We start from the raw sequence: 18,903 nt of genomic DNA on the forward strand, positions 1-18,903 counted from the left end.
GTAATTTGAGGTATTTTTGAAAGCTCTGTTTGGACTTCAGTAGTTTTCTGATTTCCTATAGGCACAACCTGATTGTGATGGAGTCAGGACAGATGGGGTCCTGATAAAATATAAAGTTAACTTATTAAGACTTGATATGTGGCTTTATGCAACCATTATTCTATTACAGAGATTATACCTTGTTGCTTGCAGTGTGCAGCCCAGGTAAAACAGGGGGGACAGTAAGTAAAGTAGTGATTCACTTACAGTGAAATGACACAGTTTCACCAGGCAGGGGCAGCATTTCCTGTTTTATTTTTTACTCAGTTACAGTATGAAGAGTTATGTAACATCTGCAATTAATAAATTCACAGCTGGTTCACTGAGGATAAGCGTTAAATGGGGCAAATCTACCAAAACAGTCACCACTCCCATATCAACAGTTTCATTTTGGAAATCCCAGTTAAAGTACTCGTTTTAATCTTTACATTAAATTTACATGAAAAAAAAAATCATTCGCAGGTGTTTCATAGATGTCACACATGTCAATGTGAACACGTTACTTCTTTTTCTTGATATCACTTATTTCAATATTTTGTATTTATTACACAGCGTGCTGCGAGGAAAAGCCTGTTCTAACGTTTGAGTCTAACGGTGTGTTCACACCGAACGCGATGGACGCGAATAGAGCGTCAGGTTTACATGTAAAGTCAATGGAAAGGCGCGATGACGCGCGATTGCGGGTCCCGCGAAAATTCGGAAGCAGATTTGCGTCGCGAAAACGCCAAAACGCGTGAAACGCGCGTCAGTGTAGCGCGTCAGGCGCGTTTGACGCGCGAATAAAACCACGCGCGTGAGTTTTTGTGTTGCACTTTGTGCATACGCGCGTTTCGCGTCTACCGCTCGAGTTGGAAAAATCTGAACTCCAGCGTCAAATCGCGCCGCGACAACCAATCAGGAGCCTGGTGACGTGGCTCTGACCTAGGTCAAAGGGGCAGATCCAGCCAAAGCCCTTCATTCTTCATTCAGTATGGAGGAAAAGCTGATCAGCGCCGTGGCTAACCACCCCGAGCTATATGATGCCAGCTCCTATTTCTACCGAGACAGGAATAAAAAGGACCTAGCTTGGAGACACATAAGTGAGGAGATCGGGCAACCTGGTAAGTTCATTCCTTCTTCTTTTTAATTTTCAGACTGACCCGATGAAGCCGTGCAAAAGCTAGCAAGCGCGCCTACTGTCCCGCGATTTTCCCACTGTTGTACAAATACCTTTCCGCTAACCAGATAATGCGTTTATTCAGAGGACATCTGCAGGAGAAAGTGGAAGAGCCTCAGGGACACATATAATAAGGAGAAGAGGTCAGAGAAGGAGAAGAGGAGTGGGTCTGCAGCAGGATCGGGGAGGAGATGGAAGTTCTTCGCGGTCATGGGGTTTCTGGACCCCTTCCTCACCCCGCGGGAGACCAGCGGAAATATGGTGCGGACCGTGGAGAACTTCTCCCCCGAGGACCAGGGACAGCCCGAAGAGGCAGCAGGGGAGTGTCAGTCAGAAGGTATGTTTACAATTAATTAATGTAGGCAGTTAATTTATGCGTGTTGTCATACAGGAATATATTTTGTTTATTAATAAACAGTATAAAGTAGTCCCGCTGTTCATCCGTCACTGCCTCGCCTTTTTGCTGATTTTTTTTATTGCACCGTACAGCTTTCAACGATGCGCATTGCATTCTGCAGCCCAAATGACAAATCTCCTCCGTGTCGTGTCTCCTGCGCTTGCCAAACTTATCATGTTTGGTTTTGATAACCATCACTTCAAATAGAAAAAAACAGCACAAAAACACTCATAACTATGACCCTCATTCGGAAATAGACACCTGCACCGGGAGCAAAAAAGGCGCACAAAAGTGGCGCCGCAGACGGAGAAAAAGCGCGGCATAATACTTTTACGTTTTAAAATCGACAAAGGTTTGCACTTTGAGAATCAACTTGTGAGAACTGTGACTACTGTTCATGTGCTGCAATAAATGGGAGACCACTGTATATAATAATAAGTATATAATAATATAATATTCTCTATGACTATTGTCTTCAACCTGTTAACATTTAATATTGTCTTGATAGAGTCAAGTTATCATGCAGCAGAGTCCTCCCCTGTTGCTTCTCCTGACTCCCCAGTCCCTGGTCCCTCCACTCCTGCTGCTGCACCCACAGGTATGAACATCAAGCACTGATAGCTTTTTACTTGCTTGGATTCCCTTGTGATCACCTTTACTAAATATCTACAACCAATCTGTTCATATCCTGTTTTTTTTTTCAATTTTGAAAATGACAATCTAGTAGCAGCCTTCTCATTTCTTTGTGGTGTTTTGTTCTGTTTTTTACAGGCCCACAGAGGAGGAGAGCTCGAAGGCGGTCGAGGGAAGGGTCCCAGGATGGTCCATCGGCGGTGGAGCTGGCTATCCTGGAGTCCCTAAAGAGGCCACGCCCGTCTGCAACAGAGTATTTCCTCCTCGGCCTTGTTCCTGCTCTGGAGAGCATGCCGCCTCAGACACGAGAATTCGTGAAATTCCAAATTCATAAATTAGTTTTTGACAACAGCACAGCTGTGCTAAATTTGGAAACATTGGACCCTAATGATCAGTAGTTTTCTGATGAGGCAGCAGCTCTCCAGGGCAGAAACAATGTTCTTATTCTTCTCCTCCTTCTCCCCTGAGGCTCTTCCACTCCAAGCTGGGTCCTTTTTATTCCTGTCTCTCTGTAAATAGTTAAATTTTATATATTTATGTTGAATCTTTTTATTACTGAATTTATATATTTTATCAAATAAACATTTATAATGACAAATGTCTCTGTTCTACTACACAGCAAATATTGGCACCCGACTTGACACAAGTAGAATTTATTTCATATTATACTAATGACAAAATATACTGATACAGTGGGATGCAAAAGTTTGGGCAACCTTGTTAATAGCCATCATTGTCCTGTACAAATCGTTATTTGTCACAATTTAAATTGTCAGTTAAATACATCATATAGGAGACACACACAGTGATATTTGAGAAGTGAAATGCAGTTCACTGGATTTACAGAAAGTGTGCAATAACTTTACACTAAATAAAGCAGGTGCATATATTGGCAACACATAAAAAGAGAAATAACATAAATATGTAGTGTATATCAATGTGTGTGTCTCCTATATGATATATGTAATTGACATTTTTTACTGTAACCGATTCATACAGGAAAATAATGACTATTAATAAGGTTGCTCAAACTTTTGCATCACACTGGTTATAGGAACATAGTGAAGACAAGTTACTTAAGAGAATAAAGAGAGGTTAGGTTATTTTGGAGTAGAGATCCATTTATTAAGAAAATTTTAAAAAGGAGAAAGTTCCCTTGTAGTTGTGGAACATGGATCCTGAGTTGGGGGGTGCCTTCGTCTGGACGTGCTTCCCATCCAGAGCTCCACAACAGAGGGGGAAGTTCCAGCGCTCCTGGAATCCCTCTGCGATGGACCGCCAGTCTTCAGTTGAAGGCACAGCCGTGAAATCGTCCACTAGACAGTCCCAGATGGCCGTCGCTACCTGGGGGATGATCTGGCTCACCATACCTATGACACCACAGCCATGCTATCATTCAACCACTGATAACAGCATAAATCGAATTAAATTAAATCGGGACTTGATGAGACCATCTGAGTATCACTAGAAATATTATAAACAGTACCAGTTTGCTATCGGTAAACACCGAGAGCATTCACTGTTAGCATAGCACATCCATGTTAGCAGTGTATAAACGATACACTGCTAACATGGATGTGCTATGCCATCAGTAAACGCCGACAGCATTCACTGTTAGCATAGCACATCCATGTTAGCAGTGTATAAACGATAGTTTATACACGCCGACAGCATTCACTGTTATAGCACATCCATGTTAGCAGTGTATACACGATACACTGCTAACATGGATGTGCTATGCCATCAGTAAACGCCGACAGCATTCACTGTTAGCATAGCACATCCATGTTAGCAGTGTATAAACGATAGTTTATACACGCCGACAGCATTCACTGTTATAGCACATCCATGTTAGCAGTGTATACACGATACACTGCTAACATGGATGTGCTATGCCATCAGTAAACACCGACAGCATTCACTGTTAGCATAGCACATCCATGTTAGCAGTGTATAAATGGCTGGTTTAGCATATATTAGCACAGGTATCAATAAAGGACTACCGTATTGACCACTTTTACTAACCTCAGGCAGACGGACAGGCGCTCTGCAGGTGGGATTGAGCGCCTGTAATTGGTGTCTAGGCGGGCGATTCTGGGACCGACACGGGAAAGCAGGTCCTCAAACTGGCCGGGTGATATCGCTGGAATCTGCCGTCATCCAGGCGCAGCTCCTGGAGCAAATGGTGAAACTCACCAAACTGCTCACGCGCCTGGAGGACCTGATGGACCCAGGTACGGCGAGGACGTCTTTTACGCTGCTGCTCTGCTCTCCACAGTACATAGAGAAGGGAGACTCTCTCTTCAAGCGCTAGCTCGATAGCTGCCATCTTGCAAAACCAGGTCTGGCACAACTCCCTCCCACATTCCTCCCACATTTCCGGTTCACGCGCGTCAAAATATCATATTTTGACGCGCGATGGATTTTTCTTGGACACGCGTTGAGACGCGAATGTACACGCGTCAAATTAGGGGCGTTTGGGGCGTTTTATTCGCGTCCATCGCGTTCGGTGTGAACACACCGTAAGGTTTACTTTTTAGCACCTGGCAGCTCTTTTTTTTGCTTCTCATCCGAAAATACTCTGCATACTCTTTCACGTGATTTAGTTTATTTTGAAAAGTCTCAACGGGATATTGAGCTTTATTGTGAAAGGTTTACGTGACGCGATGGTTTTACCGTCGTTGTTGCTAACGTCAACACATAAATACAGGCGCTTGTCCGTCCGTACTGTGGTTATATTAAATATAAGAGAAAGAGAGAACTTTAATAAATTAATATAGCCACTACAGTGACCATCAAAACGATGAAAAAATATTGCCGTAAACAGTTTATTTTGCGACACCACGAAATAAACGATAGCGCAAAATTAAACGATAGACGTTTTTATATCGTTATATCGAACAGCCCTAATTTTGAGCTATCTTCAATCAGACATTGCCAGAAACCAACATCGCACGTAGCAGAATCCTATTGGCTGTTAAAACCACGCACACAAAAACAGCATTTGTCATTGGCTCCCATCCTCCCTCGGCGTTCCGATTCGTCGTTGCCTAGAATGGCACTGGAGTGTAAAATATCTTCAAAAACTATCCGATCACCTTTTTAACTTCTGCACCTTTTTTGTACGTCCTGTGCTTTTTTTAACACCCATTCAGCGATGTCGAAGGGCAGCAGAAGCGGCTTGAATTAAGGTGTAAATAAAACACATACATATTTTTGTGTACCCCGCTGTCTCCTCTGCTGGATCTCTGTGGTCCTCCAGACCTGCAGGACCAGGCCGACCCCATCGACTTTTCTTCCGCCAGTATTCTACAGTAAGAAAATGGCTTCAAATGTGTGTGTATGACGTGTTTCCCTCTCTACATTAGCCATCGGTAGGACTCCACACGCGGCTGGTGTTGAGGCGCTATGTCCGGGTTTTCTTTTTGACATTTTTCAGCTGAGAAAGGTCGTTCCTCTTCCTCCTCCAGTGTTACGTTCACGGCACCGTTGTTGATTATAGTTGTCTCCTTGCGTGTGGCTTGTTTGTGGAGGGAATAGCGTTCATCTCTGTCTGTACATCACTCAGTCACTAATTCATCTCCGCAGGCAGCAGGTCATACAGACAGCGTGACTGTACCTGTGTGCCCGCGTGTGTCTTTGCACATCTCGCCGGTTAATTATTGACGGCGTGTGTGTTAGTTGACTTTAAAAATCCCTGTGGCAGCCATAAGGTGATAAAAATGAAAGCACTCGAGGGGGAGGGGGTGAGGCGCTGGGGGAAAGAAGTGTCCAGAGGTTGTGAGACACAGTAAGGATTTGTGACGTGGTTGCAGGGTTGGGGCAGGGGGAGAAATACGGGCGGTACGAGCAGTAAAAGAGCTGGGTACATCGGATCCAACTTCACGTTGAAGGGAGGACCACTTGGCTGGTGTCCAGAGAGATAAGTGTGGTCGGATGAATGTGTCCTTGTTTTACTCGCAGGCACAGCGTCTTATCCTTTAAAGCTTCAACGCTGGATCGATTTAAAAGGCTTGGGCACCAATGAAAGAATGACCAGTCGGATGATTTAAGGATACCTCAAGGAAACTTTTAATATTATTATTATATATATTTTTAAATCCATTCACCGGATGTTTGCTCAATGACATCTTGTTTTTTCTGGGATACAAAACTTAAAGCGTGTCCACTATTATTTTAAACACTACTTGGCAGCTTAACCATGGCACTTTATGTCGAAGGTAAGTGATCTCTATTTTACTAAAATTGTGACTCTAGGAGAGGGAGGCTTAAAGGATTATGTTTATTTTTTTTAACGATCTATGTGTTTTTTCCTGTTCATTTCAGAACATTATTTACATCAACTTTAACATATGAGAAAGTGTGATTTATCACATTTTAATTTTAATCACTGATTATTAAAAAAAAAAATAAAAATCCACTCTTTGCCAGACTGTTACAGGTTTAGTTGAGTTTACCATCATTCATTTGACCAATAAGAAAAGTTTTTTTTTTTAAATTTCATAAATCTACTATTATTCCTAAACCTTTTAGTAATCATATTAAATAATCTTCACTACTATAGTAGAGTAGCCCCACTGTGATAAAATAAGCAATAGTGTGATAAATGTATGTTTAAGTCAATAAACGAATGCATTAATAACTGTGAGTAATTGTTAACTGATGCCTTCATGTGAAAAATGAGGCCTTACGAGTCTTCTTTACATAATCTTTAGTAGATTACCAGTAATCTGTCTGTAAGCAAGGTCTTCTTGGGAGACAGTCTGCTCACGGTTTTCTAGTTTACTCACTGGTTTCATTCAATTCCTCCTTAACATGAACACACAACCTTGAACTGCTTTATAGCAGTTATAAACACAGTTGGGATTTTTTTTTTCATCATTGGTATCATTGTTCTGCTGACATGTGGTGACTCAAACACCTCATTGTGATAGTTTACACAAGTTTCTGCTTCTAAAATGCTATAATTAACTGGTTGGTTAATGCTGCAATACTTCCCATGAAAAGTGAGAGTAATTTTGTCCACAGTAACACTGACACCTGATTTCGTAAATCTTTAAATGGTGTTAAACTGTTTCCCTTTGCTACTGTCTGCTATTACAGTATGTCGTGGTATTTGCCATTTGGCTTCAAAGTTCAGTTTCCTGTTGTCTCTGTGCCAGGAGCAGTTGATTGTTGTGTTGTAAGGTCACTTAAGGTTAGTTGCAGCGCTACTTGGGAAATTGGCAATAAAAAGTCTGAAAGGCAGGATATCAGGAATTAATAAGCTATATCTCACAGCAGGTTAATGATTTCTAACGTCTTTATATACTCATATGCTTTTCATTTTTTAAGTAATAACAATAAATGGTACTATCAAGGCGTTCTCGGTGAATATTATTATTTTTGTCATTGCCATTCATTATATTTCAGCTACAGTTCATGTAGGTTTTTTTAATAACTTCAGATCTTTATTCTTGCTTTTGGTTTGTGGAAAAGTGAGTTTCTATTGTCATATTTACCTTTTTTGACAATGTGTGTCACATTTTGCTTAACAAGCAGTGAACATGTTTAACTGCTTTTACTAATGGACCATAACAACAATTAGGGTGAAAATTGCTGTGCTAGCAGGTATAATTGCCTTGTCTCCTTGTATTTAATCAAAGCTTTTTAACTGGTCAGTGTTTGGTTTTATTGGCACATGCAGAGCTATTGTTTACCTTGTGCTCGATGTTAACAGATGGACTGATATTTGATAATCATTTCTTAACAAAAACAACATAAACTGCCATTTTAGAGATAAATTAGCCATAGATTAAGTTGATTTAAAATACCAACAGCATAGAACCTGTGTTGGGCATGTTACTGTTAAAAAAACTGTTTTCATAACTATCTTAAAGCTATATTTTCCTTTTCTGAATTACAGTGATCTGCTGTAACTTTAGATGTAATTACCTAGCTGTCATTTTTTTTTCCTGTGATGCAAGGAAGTTACATTAAAACTCTGCTTGAGACTCTCAAATACCTCTCACAGTCCAAGGTTTAGTTTTTTAGTATTGTTTACTTATCTATGGAACAGATTGCTAGACACAAGCTAACATAATCACGAGGGTGTCGCTGCTTGGAATAACGGGTGCTACAGTGACTCTTTAAGTATACCTCAACCCTTTTACGTCAAGTCTAACTAGAAGCATGACAGCCCTCCTCTTAAATGTCATTGCTTTTATCATACGGCGCAGATGGCTGTTGACTCAAAGACTGTGCCCATGCTACAATAATGGTACAAGAGCCTGTGTTTACTTCTTTGTACATCAGTCACTCAGGTGTTTCCATTGAGATCAGGGCTGCTGTTGATTAAACTGAGGATAAAATCGTTTGGTCTAAAATGACTGCAAGTAAAAAACAAAGCAAAAAAAAACAAACAGCATTTCAGTCTGGTTGTATTCATTGACGATTCAAGGAACACAAGGTGTCCATGTGCTATAGAGGTTCTTGGTGCGAAACAAGCCCAATTCATCACCCCCTGTGCTTCGCAGTTGGTATGAGGTGTTTATATGGAGGCAAGTTGAGCATTTTAGCAAAAGTGGGGCTGCGCATTATGTCCAGACGTTTCCACTTTGGCATCATCCTCTGAAAGGACATCATTCCAGAAGTCTTGTGATTTGTTCAGATGTAACTTTACAAACCTGAGTTTATGTGCAAGTATGTTAAAAGCTAAAAGTTAAAAGTGCTTTAACGCTTCAGACTATTTTTTTCTTTTACTGTTGGATCTGTATGATGTCAGAGAGAGGCGATATCCTTAATATGGGCTTCTCAAGCACCCATTGGTGGTCTGTGGGTGCTATGCAGTGCTTGCATGCTTACATCTTCATACTGTAGCTACTACCAAAAAGGAAGCCGTCTGGCTACATGTAGAAATTCTGTCCATTAAACACTATAAACAGAATCAGGGGCGAAGGGCATTCAACCTCTTGATTTGATTGGCCAGTTACGCTTTAGATGGACTTATCTTTTCTGCACATTAAGGTGGGGTTTTTAACTGGCTACAAAAGAGGTAAGAACTGAAATAATATATTCAGCCTTTTTTTTTTTTTTTTTAATTTTATTTTTTTTAAAGTGGGTTAAAGTTTTTGAGCCAGGAAAAACCTTACAGGAATTTATGTTTCTATGTTGCGTAATCAGACATAATTTTATCACACACAAAAATAAACAATGAATAAAATCAGCAAAAAATCGAGAAATGTTTCACTCTGAGGATTGAGCATATGATACGAATCAAACACGTTAAAACTGTCTCCCGTCTCACTCCGTATCTCACCGTCTTTCGTGTTTAGGTCTGAGTAAAGGCGTGGCTAACGGAGGGATGGCTCAGTTCCAGGAAACGATGCGGCAGCAACTGGAGAGCTCCATGCACGATGAGCTGGAGAAGCTGCTGGACACCACCACAGGGGCTGAGCGAGAGGTACACAAACTGTCTGCTTTGCTGTCTTTCTCCCTCCCTCTCTGACCATCTGGTTGTGATTCAGAGGGTGGTGGGGTCACAATGCTGGGAAAACACAAAAAGTGACACATACTGGAGCACACTGCCAAAAAGGGTTCCACCTACATATCTCATAACATTTTAGCAGCCAAACTTCTTAAGCAACATTCGCCCATTTTTGTCTGGTTTTATTCAGACATGATACGTCAGCAGAGGGGTGCAGGCCCTAAGAGACTAGGCAGATTTTCTCATTAGCCCTAAATGAACCTGAGTGAGCTCTTTTCAGCCCACAGCACCAACGTAAGACTAAAATCCAAATTAAAATGGCAACATTAACACTCTACAGACTCGTCTTTCCTCTGTGAGATTTCTTTGGCTTTAAACTAGCATAAAGCTTGGGACAAAACTGGAAATAAATAGTGCAGTGTTTAGCAGTAAACTCTTTCAGGCATTAACCAAACCTTGTTTAACTGCAAGCAATCAGGGAATAAAACACTCAGAGTAAAGAGGTGAGAAGTCTGTCACATGCAGGTGTGAGCAGTAATTCCCACACACTTTCAAATATATTAACAGGAATCGCTTTTGTACTTGCTGTAACTTATACGTGTAAAACGCCATGTGCACGCATACACACAATGGGTTACTCATTGAACTTTGAAGGTCTCCAGTGTAATTGGATACCAGTGTGAAAGTCGAGACAGTGACGGCCACCTAAACTGTTATTTGCTCCACATTGGGTGTTTGACTTTTTTTCATCACCCATAAATGGGACTTTTCCTTTTCTTTTTCTTTTTTTTTTTTAAATTAAAAGATGAAAAAGCACAAAGCTACATGGCATGTGACAAAGTCTGGACTGTACAAATCCAAATATTTTGTGTAAAAGCAAACGAAAATTTCAATTTAATTTCAATAAATCCAACCAGCTATGTGTGGCTGACATGAAGTAATTATACTGTAGATTTCACTTTTTAAAATAAGATATACTTTATTATTATTCCCACTGGCTGGTGAAGTTTAGAATGTATGAATACATCATTCTTGTATTTGATGTCCAGATGCTGTTTCATCTGTTTGTGTGCACATCTGTTAAAGTCGTGTATAAAATGGTTTCTGAAGAGAAGTTCAAAACAAATTTCATATAGTCACAGTGGACCAGACAAATTGTATCAAACCTTCAAGTAAAACAATTAATGTGTATTCGGGACAAAAAAGGGTGTTTAAATATTTTTCGGGACCTTGGCTATTTTGTTTGTCTGTGTTAAAAATATAATAACTATATGTTTAAAACAAATACAGATTAAGGCTTCAAATGTGGAAATATAAAAAGGTCCTTTGCTGCAGTTTTGCACTATACTGTTGAACTTAAAGAATATGCTAAATCACCCACAGGAAAGAAATAAACAGTTTTTAAATGAAGTTCACACCCATAAATTTGCATAGAACAATAATGATCCTTTTTATATGAGAGGTATGGGGCCTTTGAAGCACACTGCTCAATGTGTGTGTAACAATCCATGAAACTGAGACTGAAATTGCAATACAGATGTCTACAATATTGTATCGCGAATCCTCAAACTCATCTTTTAAATTTAAAGCTTTCCAGTATGAATTTGATGAATGGAAGTTTTTAAATTCAAGACACCAGCCCCACTTAAATAAACCGTAAAATGCCTGTAAAATTAAGTATAGTGGTTTTAGTCAAACCATTTTTCCAAGGCGTGCAGCTTCTCTTCTGCCCTCAAGGCGATAATACTCTGAAATAACTGAGGCCATTTCAGAAGTGATTTTCAACATTTTCATGTCTTTCTAGAGACCACTTCATATTGACTTTGCAAACCTCAGCCTTAGTTTAAGATAACATCTTTGTTTTTCAGGTATCCAAGAAAGACTTTGAGGGCTTCAAGAATCTCTTCCATAGATTTCTGCAGGTGAAGGGACCATCAGTGGAGTGGATCAAGATACAGCGACCTCCAGAAGACTCTGTAAGCCTTCTTTTTTTGTTTTTAGCGGTTAATTGTATGTTTGTCTGTGTTGACTCTGGATTTGTCTTTGTTTAAAATATTAAAGCATCTATTTTCCTTGAAGAAGGGGGCATTCGACCCCATAGCAATGGTAGATATGTCATATATTAAAAAAGTAGCTGATATTGAATACAGAATAAAATAACTTCTAATCGGTGGGTTGTCGGATTCGATTTGATTTTACCCTTACCACTGAAAGTACAAGTGAAATGATGAAATATGATTTTGGTGATGCATTCACCAGTTGTGAGATTAAGTGATACCAAAAGATTGCAGTGATAAGTTCTTCTTTTCAACTTGTGAAAGCATCACTCATTTCAATCCCAGATATTCGTCATTCACTGTGATTGTGGGGGAAAAAAACAGTTAGACAGTTGGTGTTTTGCAAGTTTTAATACCAGCGCGTTGGTGTCGTTAAACCTAGCGAGGAACCTGCATTTATATTTCTGCACAGCGGCGTTTTCCTAACAACGCCTAACGCAGTCGGTAATAAAGTTAGTTTTAGTGCTTCAAGAATCTGTCTGCACTGTGCAAGTCTGATGTGTGACTAACATTACTCAGCAGCTTCAGAGCTGTTGGATGAGCTTGCTTTGGAGCTCTTTATAACAATGGCAAGAATAGACGATTGTATTAGTTTGTTTGCCTAAAAATGCTCCGCTTAGAAAATTACTTTTACACTCTGGACAAACTATAAATTCAGCTTGCCTCAGGATTTACAATGACCTAAGGAGTTCCTGCACCAATGAAAACCTTTGTTAGAGTCAACAAAGAGAGAGAAAAAAGATGTGTGGTTGTCATCAGCTATTATTTTCACCTCCACCAAGGAGGTCATGTTTTTGGTAACTTTTGCATGTGTGTCACTCTGTCTTTAAACAGGATGGCTCGAAAGGTTTTGAGTGAATTTTGATAGAACCTTGTAGGGGCGTAGAGTGGAAGCATCTTAACAATCCATTCAAATTTGACTTGCATCCACTAATGTGTTCAAGGTCCACATAATGATTAATTTGCATAAAGTTGACAGTAAACCTTGTGACTTAAAACCTGTGATCCTTACAGATGCGGCGTGTATCGTCAACATATAGAAAGTTCTATATAAGGATTGGAAATGTCATGTCACATTTGACCACACGCACACATTCAAGGTCAGATAGATTGGACTCAAGGTCAAAATGATAATAATGTTATTCAGAGCTATTTAAAACTGTTTCTTACTGCCATTGTTTAAACTGACAACATATAGAAGTATAAGGAATGATTTATGGAATATCACATCATTTTACAAACATATTTACTCAACAATGAAATGAACACCACAAACAAAACACAAAATTAATGTATAGAATAATCCAAGTCTGTAAACAGAGTGCATTTTTTTTGGATGATTGAGTGACCAAAATTCAAAGTGGGTGGTTTCAGATTACACGGTTACACAGAATAGGTTTCCTTTTCTTGCTAAACTCTGTACGCTTGCAGGCTGCTGCATAGAAAGTGCTTAGGTGTTGTCAGCTAGCACCGGGGAACACTGTGAAATACATGGATCAACCAGTAATGTTGGTTTTTTTTTTTTTTTTTTTTTTTTGTGTGTGTGTGTGTGTGTGTGGTTGGTTTGTTGTTCCAGATTTGTTGTTCCCCCTCTTGTCTTAAGAAGCGTAGTGACTTTGTGTTCAAAAAACTAACATGGTGGAAACCTGAATCATTTTTCCTTTCACTAACCCTTAATGGGCCTTTATCTCTAGCTAGCTCCAAGTACCACACATTTTCTTAGTGGGGTCTCGTCTTTCTACACTTTAAGGACAGTCTTTGTTCTCTTCTATGTGTCATCCGCAAATGAAGGCAAAGCCTTACTGTTGAAACTGAAAAGTCAGATTTTTCTTCTTTGTAACGGCACTCGGGACCTCCAGCAGTTCATGAGCTGTAGAAAGACTGTTCTTCTCTTGATTCCATGCTTTGACATCTAAATCTGGACCACTGTGCTTGGTAATGATACTTCCAAGATGACTTCACTATTCCAGGTCCAAGTATGACTGACTCGGCACTGGTTACATTGATTCTTGTGATTTTCTTATTGTCCATCATATAGGATGTTGGGGCCTACTTGTGATCGGGTGTTTTTTAGCATCATGATCTAATCCTGCATCTGCTTGATTGTAGTGGTTGTGAGAAAGCAGAGCTATAGCATCCCAGTGTGTGCCAGTGTGGTGTCTACGTCCATGTTTTATACAATCTATAAGTGCACCTCCATAGTTTGCTTGTCTGTTTGTAATCCTTCTTTCTGCAAACGAACACCAGTGCAGTACTCCTGGCTTTACTTTATTCCATTACAGTAAAGCCATTACAGTAAGATCCATTATAATGTAATCTTGGTGACTGTTAACATTTTTAGACACAGGGTTATCTTATTAGAATGATTCTAAAGAAATGGTAATGGACCATTGTAGACTTTACAGGGATAACACCCACATTTCTGAGCTGTTTGTTTGTATCCTGAAGGCCCCCTCGTGGATTGCAGTAGTCAGCCTCTTTGTACTGTCTTCTTAAGCAACTGTGGATAAAACTACAAATTAATAGTGGCCTGCTTGTCTGTGATATAACTGACCACTTACCAGTTTTTACTTTGTGTGACTGTGATTTAAAAAAAATAGATACCAAGATCATGATAGCAAAGCGAACAATAAATGAAGAAGCAATTCATGCCTTCAATTTCGATTTAGCACAACAAGATTGGAGTTCGGTGTATGAAGAGTCAGATGTGGACAAGGCTTATGATAATTTCCTAGATATTTTTACTATGTGGTACAATAAACATTGTCCTGTAAACGAACACATGACAAAGAAAAAAAAGATAAAAAGTCCTTGGCTCACAAAAGGAATTCTTAATGCTTGCAAAAAGAAAAACAATCTGTATAAACAGTTCATCAAAGTAAAAACAAAAGAAGTGGAACAAAGATATAAAGCATATAGAAATAAATTGACTGATATTATAAGAACGAGCAAACAACTTTATTATAGAAGAAGATTATATGAAAATAAAAACAATATAAAAGGAACTTGGGATGTGTTAAACAACTTAATTAAACAAGGATCTTCTGGAACATCATATCCTGAATATTTTACTGATGCAAATGGTGAAAATCACAACATGAGTAATATTGTCGATGGGTTCAATAAATTCTTCATAAATGTTGGCCCAGAACTAGCAGCGGACATCCCGTGTCATAAAAATGAAAATATCAGTAATATAAAATCAAATCCCTTTTCACTGTTCCTCTCAGCTACAAATGAGCAAGAAGTAATAAATATCACATTAAAATGTAAAAGTAAGTCTTCAATGGATTATCATGACATAAATATGTCTGTAGTTAAACAGGTTATTCTGAATATTGCTAGTCCCTTAACATATATCTGTAATTTATCATTTCAGTCCGGTTGTTTTCCAAAAAAAATGAAAATTGCGAAAGTAATACCACTATATAAAAGTAATGACAAACACAGTTTTACCAATTATAGGCCTATTTCTCTACTGCCTCAATTCTCAAAAATTCTAGAAAAACTTTTTAATTCAAGATTAGAAAAATTCCTTGAAAAACATCAAATAATAAATGTTGGTCAGTATGGTTTCAGAACGCAAAGAACCACTTCAATGGCGATAATTGAGGCAGTAGAAGAAATTACTGATACACTGGATAAAAATAAATATGCAGTTGGTATTTTTGTTGATCTCAAAAAGGCCTTTGACACAATCAATCACTCAATATTATTGGATAAATTGGAAAGATATGGTATTCGAGGGAAAGCTGGTAACTGGTTAAAAAGTTACCTAACGGGTCGGGAACAATATGTTAGCATAGGGCATTACCATTCAGAGAAACTTGGTATTACATGTGGTGTTCCCCAAGGGTCAGTGTTGGGACCAAAACTTTTCAATGTATACATAAATGATATTTTTGATGTTTCTCAAGTACTTAAACTCATACTGTTCGCAGATGACACCAACATATTTTTCAGTAGCGATGATTATACTGATCTTGTAATGACCGTAAACAGGGAGCTAAAATTAATAAAAAAATGGATGGACATAAATAAATTATCATTAAATATAAATAAAACTAAAGCAATGTTTTTTGGTAATTTAAAATATAATGTAGAATTACCAATTATCATTGAAGGTGTACCAATTGATAATGTGAGTGAAAACAAATTTTTGGGAGTCGTAATTGATAACAAAATTTCATGGAAACCCCACGTCAGACACATAAAAACCAAAATTTCCAGAAGCCTCGCAGTTTTGAACAAAGTGAAACCATACCTTGATAAAGATGCACTTCGTACTCTGTACTGTACTCTGGTTCTTCCATATCTTACATATTGTGTGGAAGTGTGGGGAAACACATATAAAAATACAACTAATCCATTAGTCACAGTACAGAAACGAGCACTGCGTATTATTCACAAGGCTGGTTATTTAGATCATACTCACAAATTCTTTCTTCAGGCAAAGTTACTTAAATTCCAGGATCTGGTTAATTACAATACATCCATAATTTTGTATAAAGCTTTTACTAAACTTTTACCGGCAAATTTACAAACTAGATTTGAAATTCGAGAAAAGGTTTATAATGTGAGAGGCTTTGGAGAATTCAAATTACCCAGAACTCGAACAACCAGTAAAGGCTTTTGTGTGTCTGTATGTGGTGTGAAAATCTGGAACAGTCTGAGTTTACAATTGAAACAATGCAAAAATATTCATAGATTTAAATTTCTCTACAAACAGTTGGTCTGGTCACAGTATACTCAATGATGGGTTTTAGTGTGCTCTGTAATGTCTGTCCTCTTACCATTGCTGGTATGGATTCCAAAAAAAAAAAAAGTGTGCGTATGTATGTACATATATGTACTTGTGTGTGTAGATATATATGTATGTATATGTATGTGTGTTTGTTACTTGTAGTTATTACTGCCTGTTACCTGTGGTAATGCAATTTATAATTTATATATTCTGTATTCAGTTATGAAGGCTCTAATTGTTGTTTGCGAGCTGCCGTTTAGATGCTTGTATGTGCCCGGGGCTGTTGATGGGTCTGTATGCAATGATGGGCGTAGCTGCGGGAAGTTTGTTTTTTTTGTTGATGAGTGAGTATAGGGGTGGGATTTAATAAGTTTTCTTCGTCCCACTCCTTTTTCAGGCAATTTTTGTTTTTTGTTTTGTGCATTTTATGTTCAATATAGGTATTTGTTGTGCCTGAAAATGAACAAATAAATGAATGAATGAATGAATGAAGTTGGCCAGCTTCTCTTTTCTACCACTCTGTGATCAATGACATGGGTAATTTCTATCTAACTATACCTAGTGCCCTTTATTGAGCACATACGGTTTTAACAGGGGACTTTAAAATACCTGTTCATTTTTGTTAACATTTACACCTCTAACTCTACACTGTCGTCTTAGCAGGAAACCAAACAAACCAACCAACCACACCAGCCAGAGGACGTCATCATGGCGCTAGTGTGCATCAGTCACTTTACATAGTCAAAGTGTGAAACTGTCAGGGTGTCTAGAGTTTGTTTCTCTTTCGCCGAAAAAAAAGCCCACTTTGTAGACCTTCAATGGATGCCTTCAGTGCTCCCCTCCAGTTTCCCCAGTGCTGCATGTTTTTGCGTTAACTTAATAGTGCAAGATTGAAGTTCAGTTTAATCTCAAAAGGGGGATCTTTGAAATTTAAACACTCCATTTTCGTTGAGCTGTTGTTGAGCAGTTAGGAGCAGCTTTCAGTCTGCGTTCTCTTTGAAACTCTGTGGAAGTTAATCTCTCTCTCTCTCTCTCTCTCTCTCTCTCTCTCTCTCTCTCTCTCTCTCTCTCTCTCTCTCTCTCTCTCTCTCTCTCTCTCTCTCTCTCTCTCTCTCTCTCTCTCTCTGGAGTGGAAAGTCTGACTAATAACAGAAATGAAAACACTGCAGTAATGAATTGTTGAGCTGTAAGATGAGATTGCACAAACATGTTAAGGCAACACAGCAGACCTTGTGAAACACACGGGAAGAAAAAAGAAAATTTAAATGATTGATTAATTGGATTAGATGCACATTTACAAAAGCATCAATGTCAGCAGCAACGTGTTCACCTCAATTCGACACATTTGGCCTAGCAGGGTGTTGTGCCAAAAAAGGATTACTGGTATTTGAACTTTGGTAAATGACTTGTTGACCTATAATCTGTCAGAAAAGATTATAGGTCATTTCCAGGTTCTGGCCAAGAGGGCAGGAAAAATTGCAAAACATAGCATAGCAGCTCTATAAATGTGTTTAGGCAAAAAAAGTTCGATTGCTTTATAATTTAGCCATAAGCGTATTTGCACAACTGCTCGTTTCTTTATTCTATAACCTTTTTGTAAGTCCTGTCGTCTACTGTGTATTTACCAAATTAAACAAGGATACTGGAAGTTAACAGTAAATGCAAACATTGGGCATCACTTTTTGGGATAACACTGTCACCAAGCCAGGATATATAGGCGGGAAGGGCATCCGGTATGAAATTTCCCAACTCAAATATGCAGATCCACTGTGTTATCACATTGGGCATCACTTTTTGGGATAACACTGTCACCAAGCCAGGATATATAGGCGGGAAGGGCATCCGGTATGAAATTTCCCAACTCAAATATGCAGATCCACTGTGTTATCACATTGGGCATCACTTTTTGGGATAACACTGTCACCAAGCCAGGATATATAGGCGGGAAGGGCATCCGGTATGAAATTTCCCAACTCAAATATGCAGATCCACTGTGACAATCCCTTGGGGAAATAAAGGGAACAGTGAAAAGTACCTTTAGCTGTTAAAATGTCACTAAGGCATAAAAACATAGTTGTGTGCAGGCAAGGGTGCAAAGAGCAATAAATATTCTCAGTAATAGTGGTTATGATGCAGCAATGAGCATCTGAAGAATTGCATGTAAGTATGTGCTTGTCCTATTATGTGTCTTGACTTGTTTTATTTCTTTTTTTACCTTAAGCCATTTACAAAACTAATAATAAACACTAGTTTGTATAGAAATTGAAGGTCTAGTTTAAACTGTAAAAATGGAGAGCCATATGTCTTGAACGTAACCATAGCTAATGATTACACCCTTTACCAGAAAACCACAACATCCGCACTCTGCGTCACACCCTGCTCTCCTACCACATCTTTGTACTCCTCGTACTC

The 18,903-nt window shown here is 38.9% G+C and overlaps 2 protein-coding genes and 1 long non-coding RNA gene across 4 annotated transcripts in view; 2 read left to right on the top strand and 1 right to left on the bottom strand.

The window, feature by feature from the left end:
- The first annotated feature begins 625 nt into the window (after positions 1–625).
- Positions 626–3,194, top strand: LOC146695188 (uncharacterized). The gene is made up of 4 exons (XM_085477123.1): positions 626–1,139; positions 1,281–1,532; positions 2,101–2,190; positions 2,364–3,194. The coding sequence occupies exons 1-4, from the start codon at positions 1,010–1,012 to the stop codon at positions 2,621–2,623; spliced, it is 732 nt and encodes a 243-aa protein (XP_085333249.1). The 5' UTR covers positions 626–1,009; the 3' UTR covers positions 2,624–3,194.
- Positions 3,195–3,325: 131 nt separating this feature from the next.
- Positions 3,326–4,357, bottom strand: LOC146695189 (uncharacterized). The gene is made up of 2 exons (XR_014923540.1): positions 4,251–4,357; positions 3,326–3,595 (listed from the first exon to the last, which is right to left on the bottom strand). It is a non-coding gene; the product is annotated as an uncharacterized LOC146695189 (long non-coding RNA).
- Positions 4,358–5,135: 778 nt separating this feature from the next.
- ugp2b (UDP-glucose pyrophosphorylase 2b) overlaps positions 5,136–18,903 on the top strand; it is a 43,260-nt gene continuing 29,492 nt past the window's right edge. Inside the window, exons 1-3 of one of the 2 annotated variants that reach the window (XM_085477120.1) lie at positions 5,136–5,539; positions 9,539–9,666; positions 11,559–11,666. In XM_085477120.1, coding sequence (XP_085333246.1) covers positions 9,568–9,666; positions 11,559–11,666 — 207 coding nt within the window. In that variant the 5' untranslated portion in view covers positions 5,136–5,539; positions 9,539–9,567. Of the gene's footprint in view, positions 5,540–6,062; positions 6,446–9,538; positions 9,667–11,558; positions 11,667–18,903 lie in introns of those variants that run through there. The other variant, XM_085477119.1, reaches the window with a different exon arrangement.

This window comes from Copadichromis virginalis, linkage group LG13, assembly GCF_057382275.1.
Source record: "Copadichromis virginalis isolate Kocher_CV1m ecotype Utaka linkage group LG13, C_Virginalis_male_GT1.1, whole genome shotgun sequence".
NCBI classification, from domain to species: Eukaryota; Metazoa; Chordata; class Actinopteri; order Cichliformes; family Cichlidae; genus Copadichromis; species Copadichromis virginalis.

Excerpts from the sequence above, each read along its gene's own strand:
- LOC146695188 (XM_085477123.1), top strand. The coding sequence starts at position 1,010 with ATGGAGGAAAAGCTGATCAGCGCCGTGGCTAACCACCCCGAGCTATAT. Across the intron at positions 1,533-2,100 it reads AGGGGAGTGTCAGTCAGAAG|AGTCAAGTTATCATGCAGCA; the intron begins GTATGTTTACAA and ends TTGTCTTGATAG. Across the intron at positions 2,191-2,363 it reads TCCTGCTGCTGCACCCACAG|GCCCACAGAGGAGGAGAGCT; the intron begins GTATGAACATCA and ends TGTTTTTTACAG.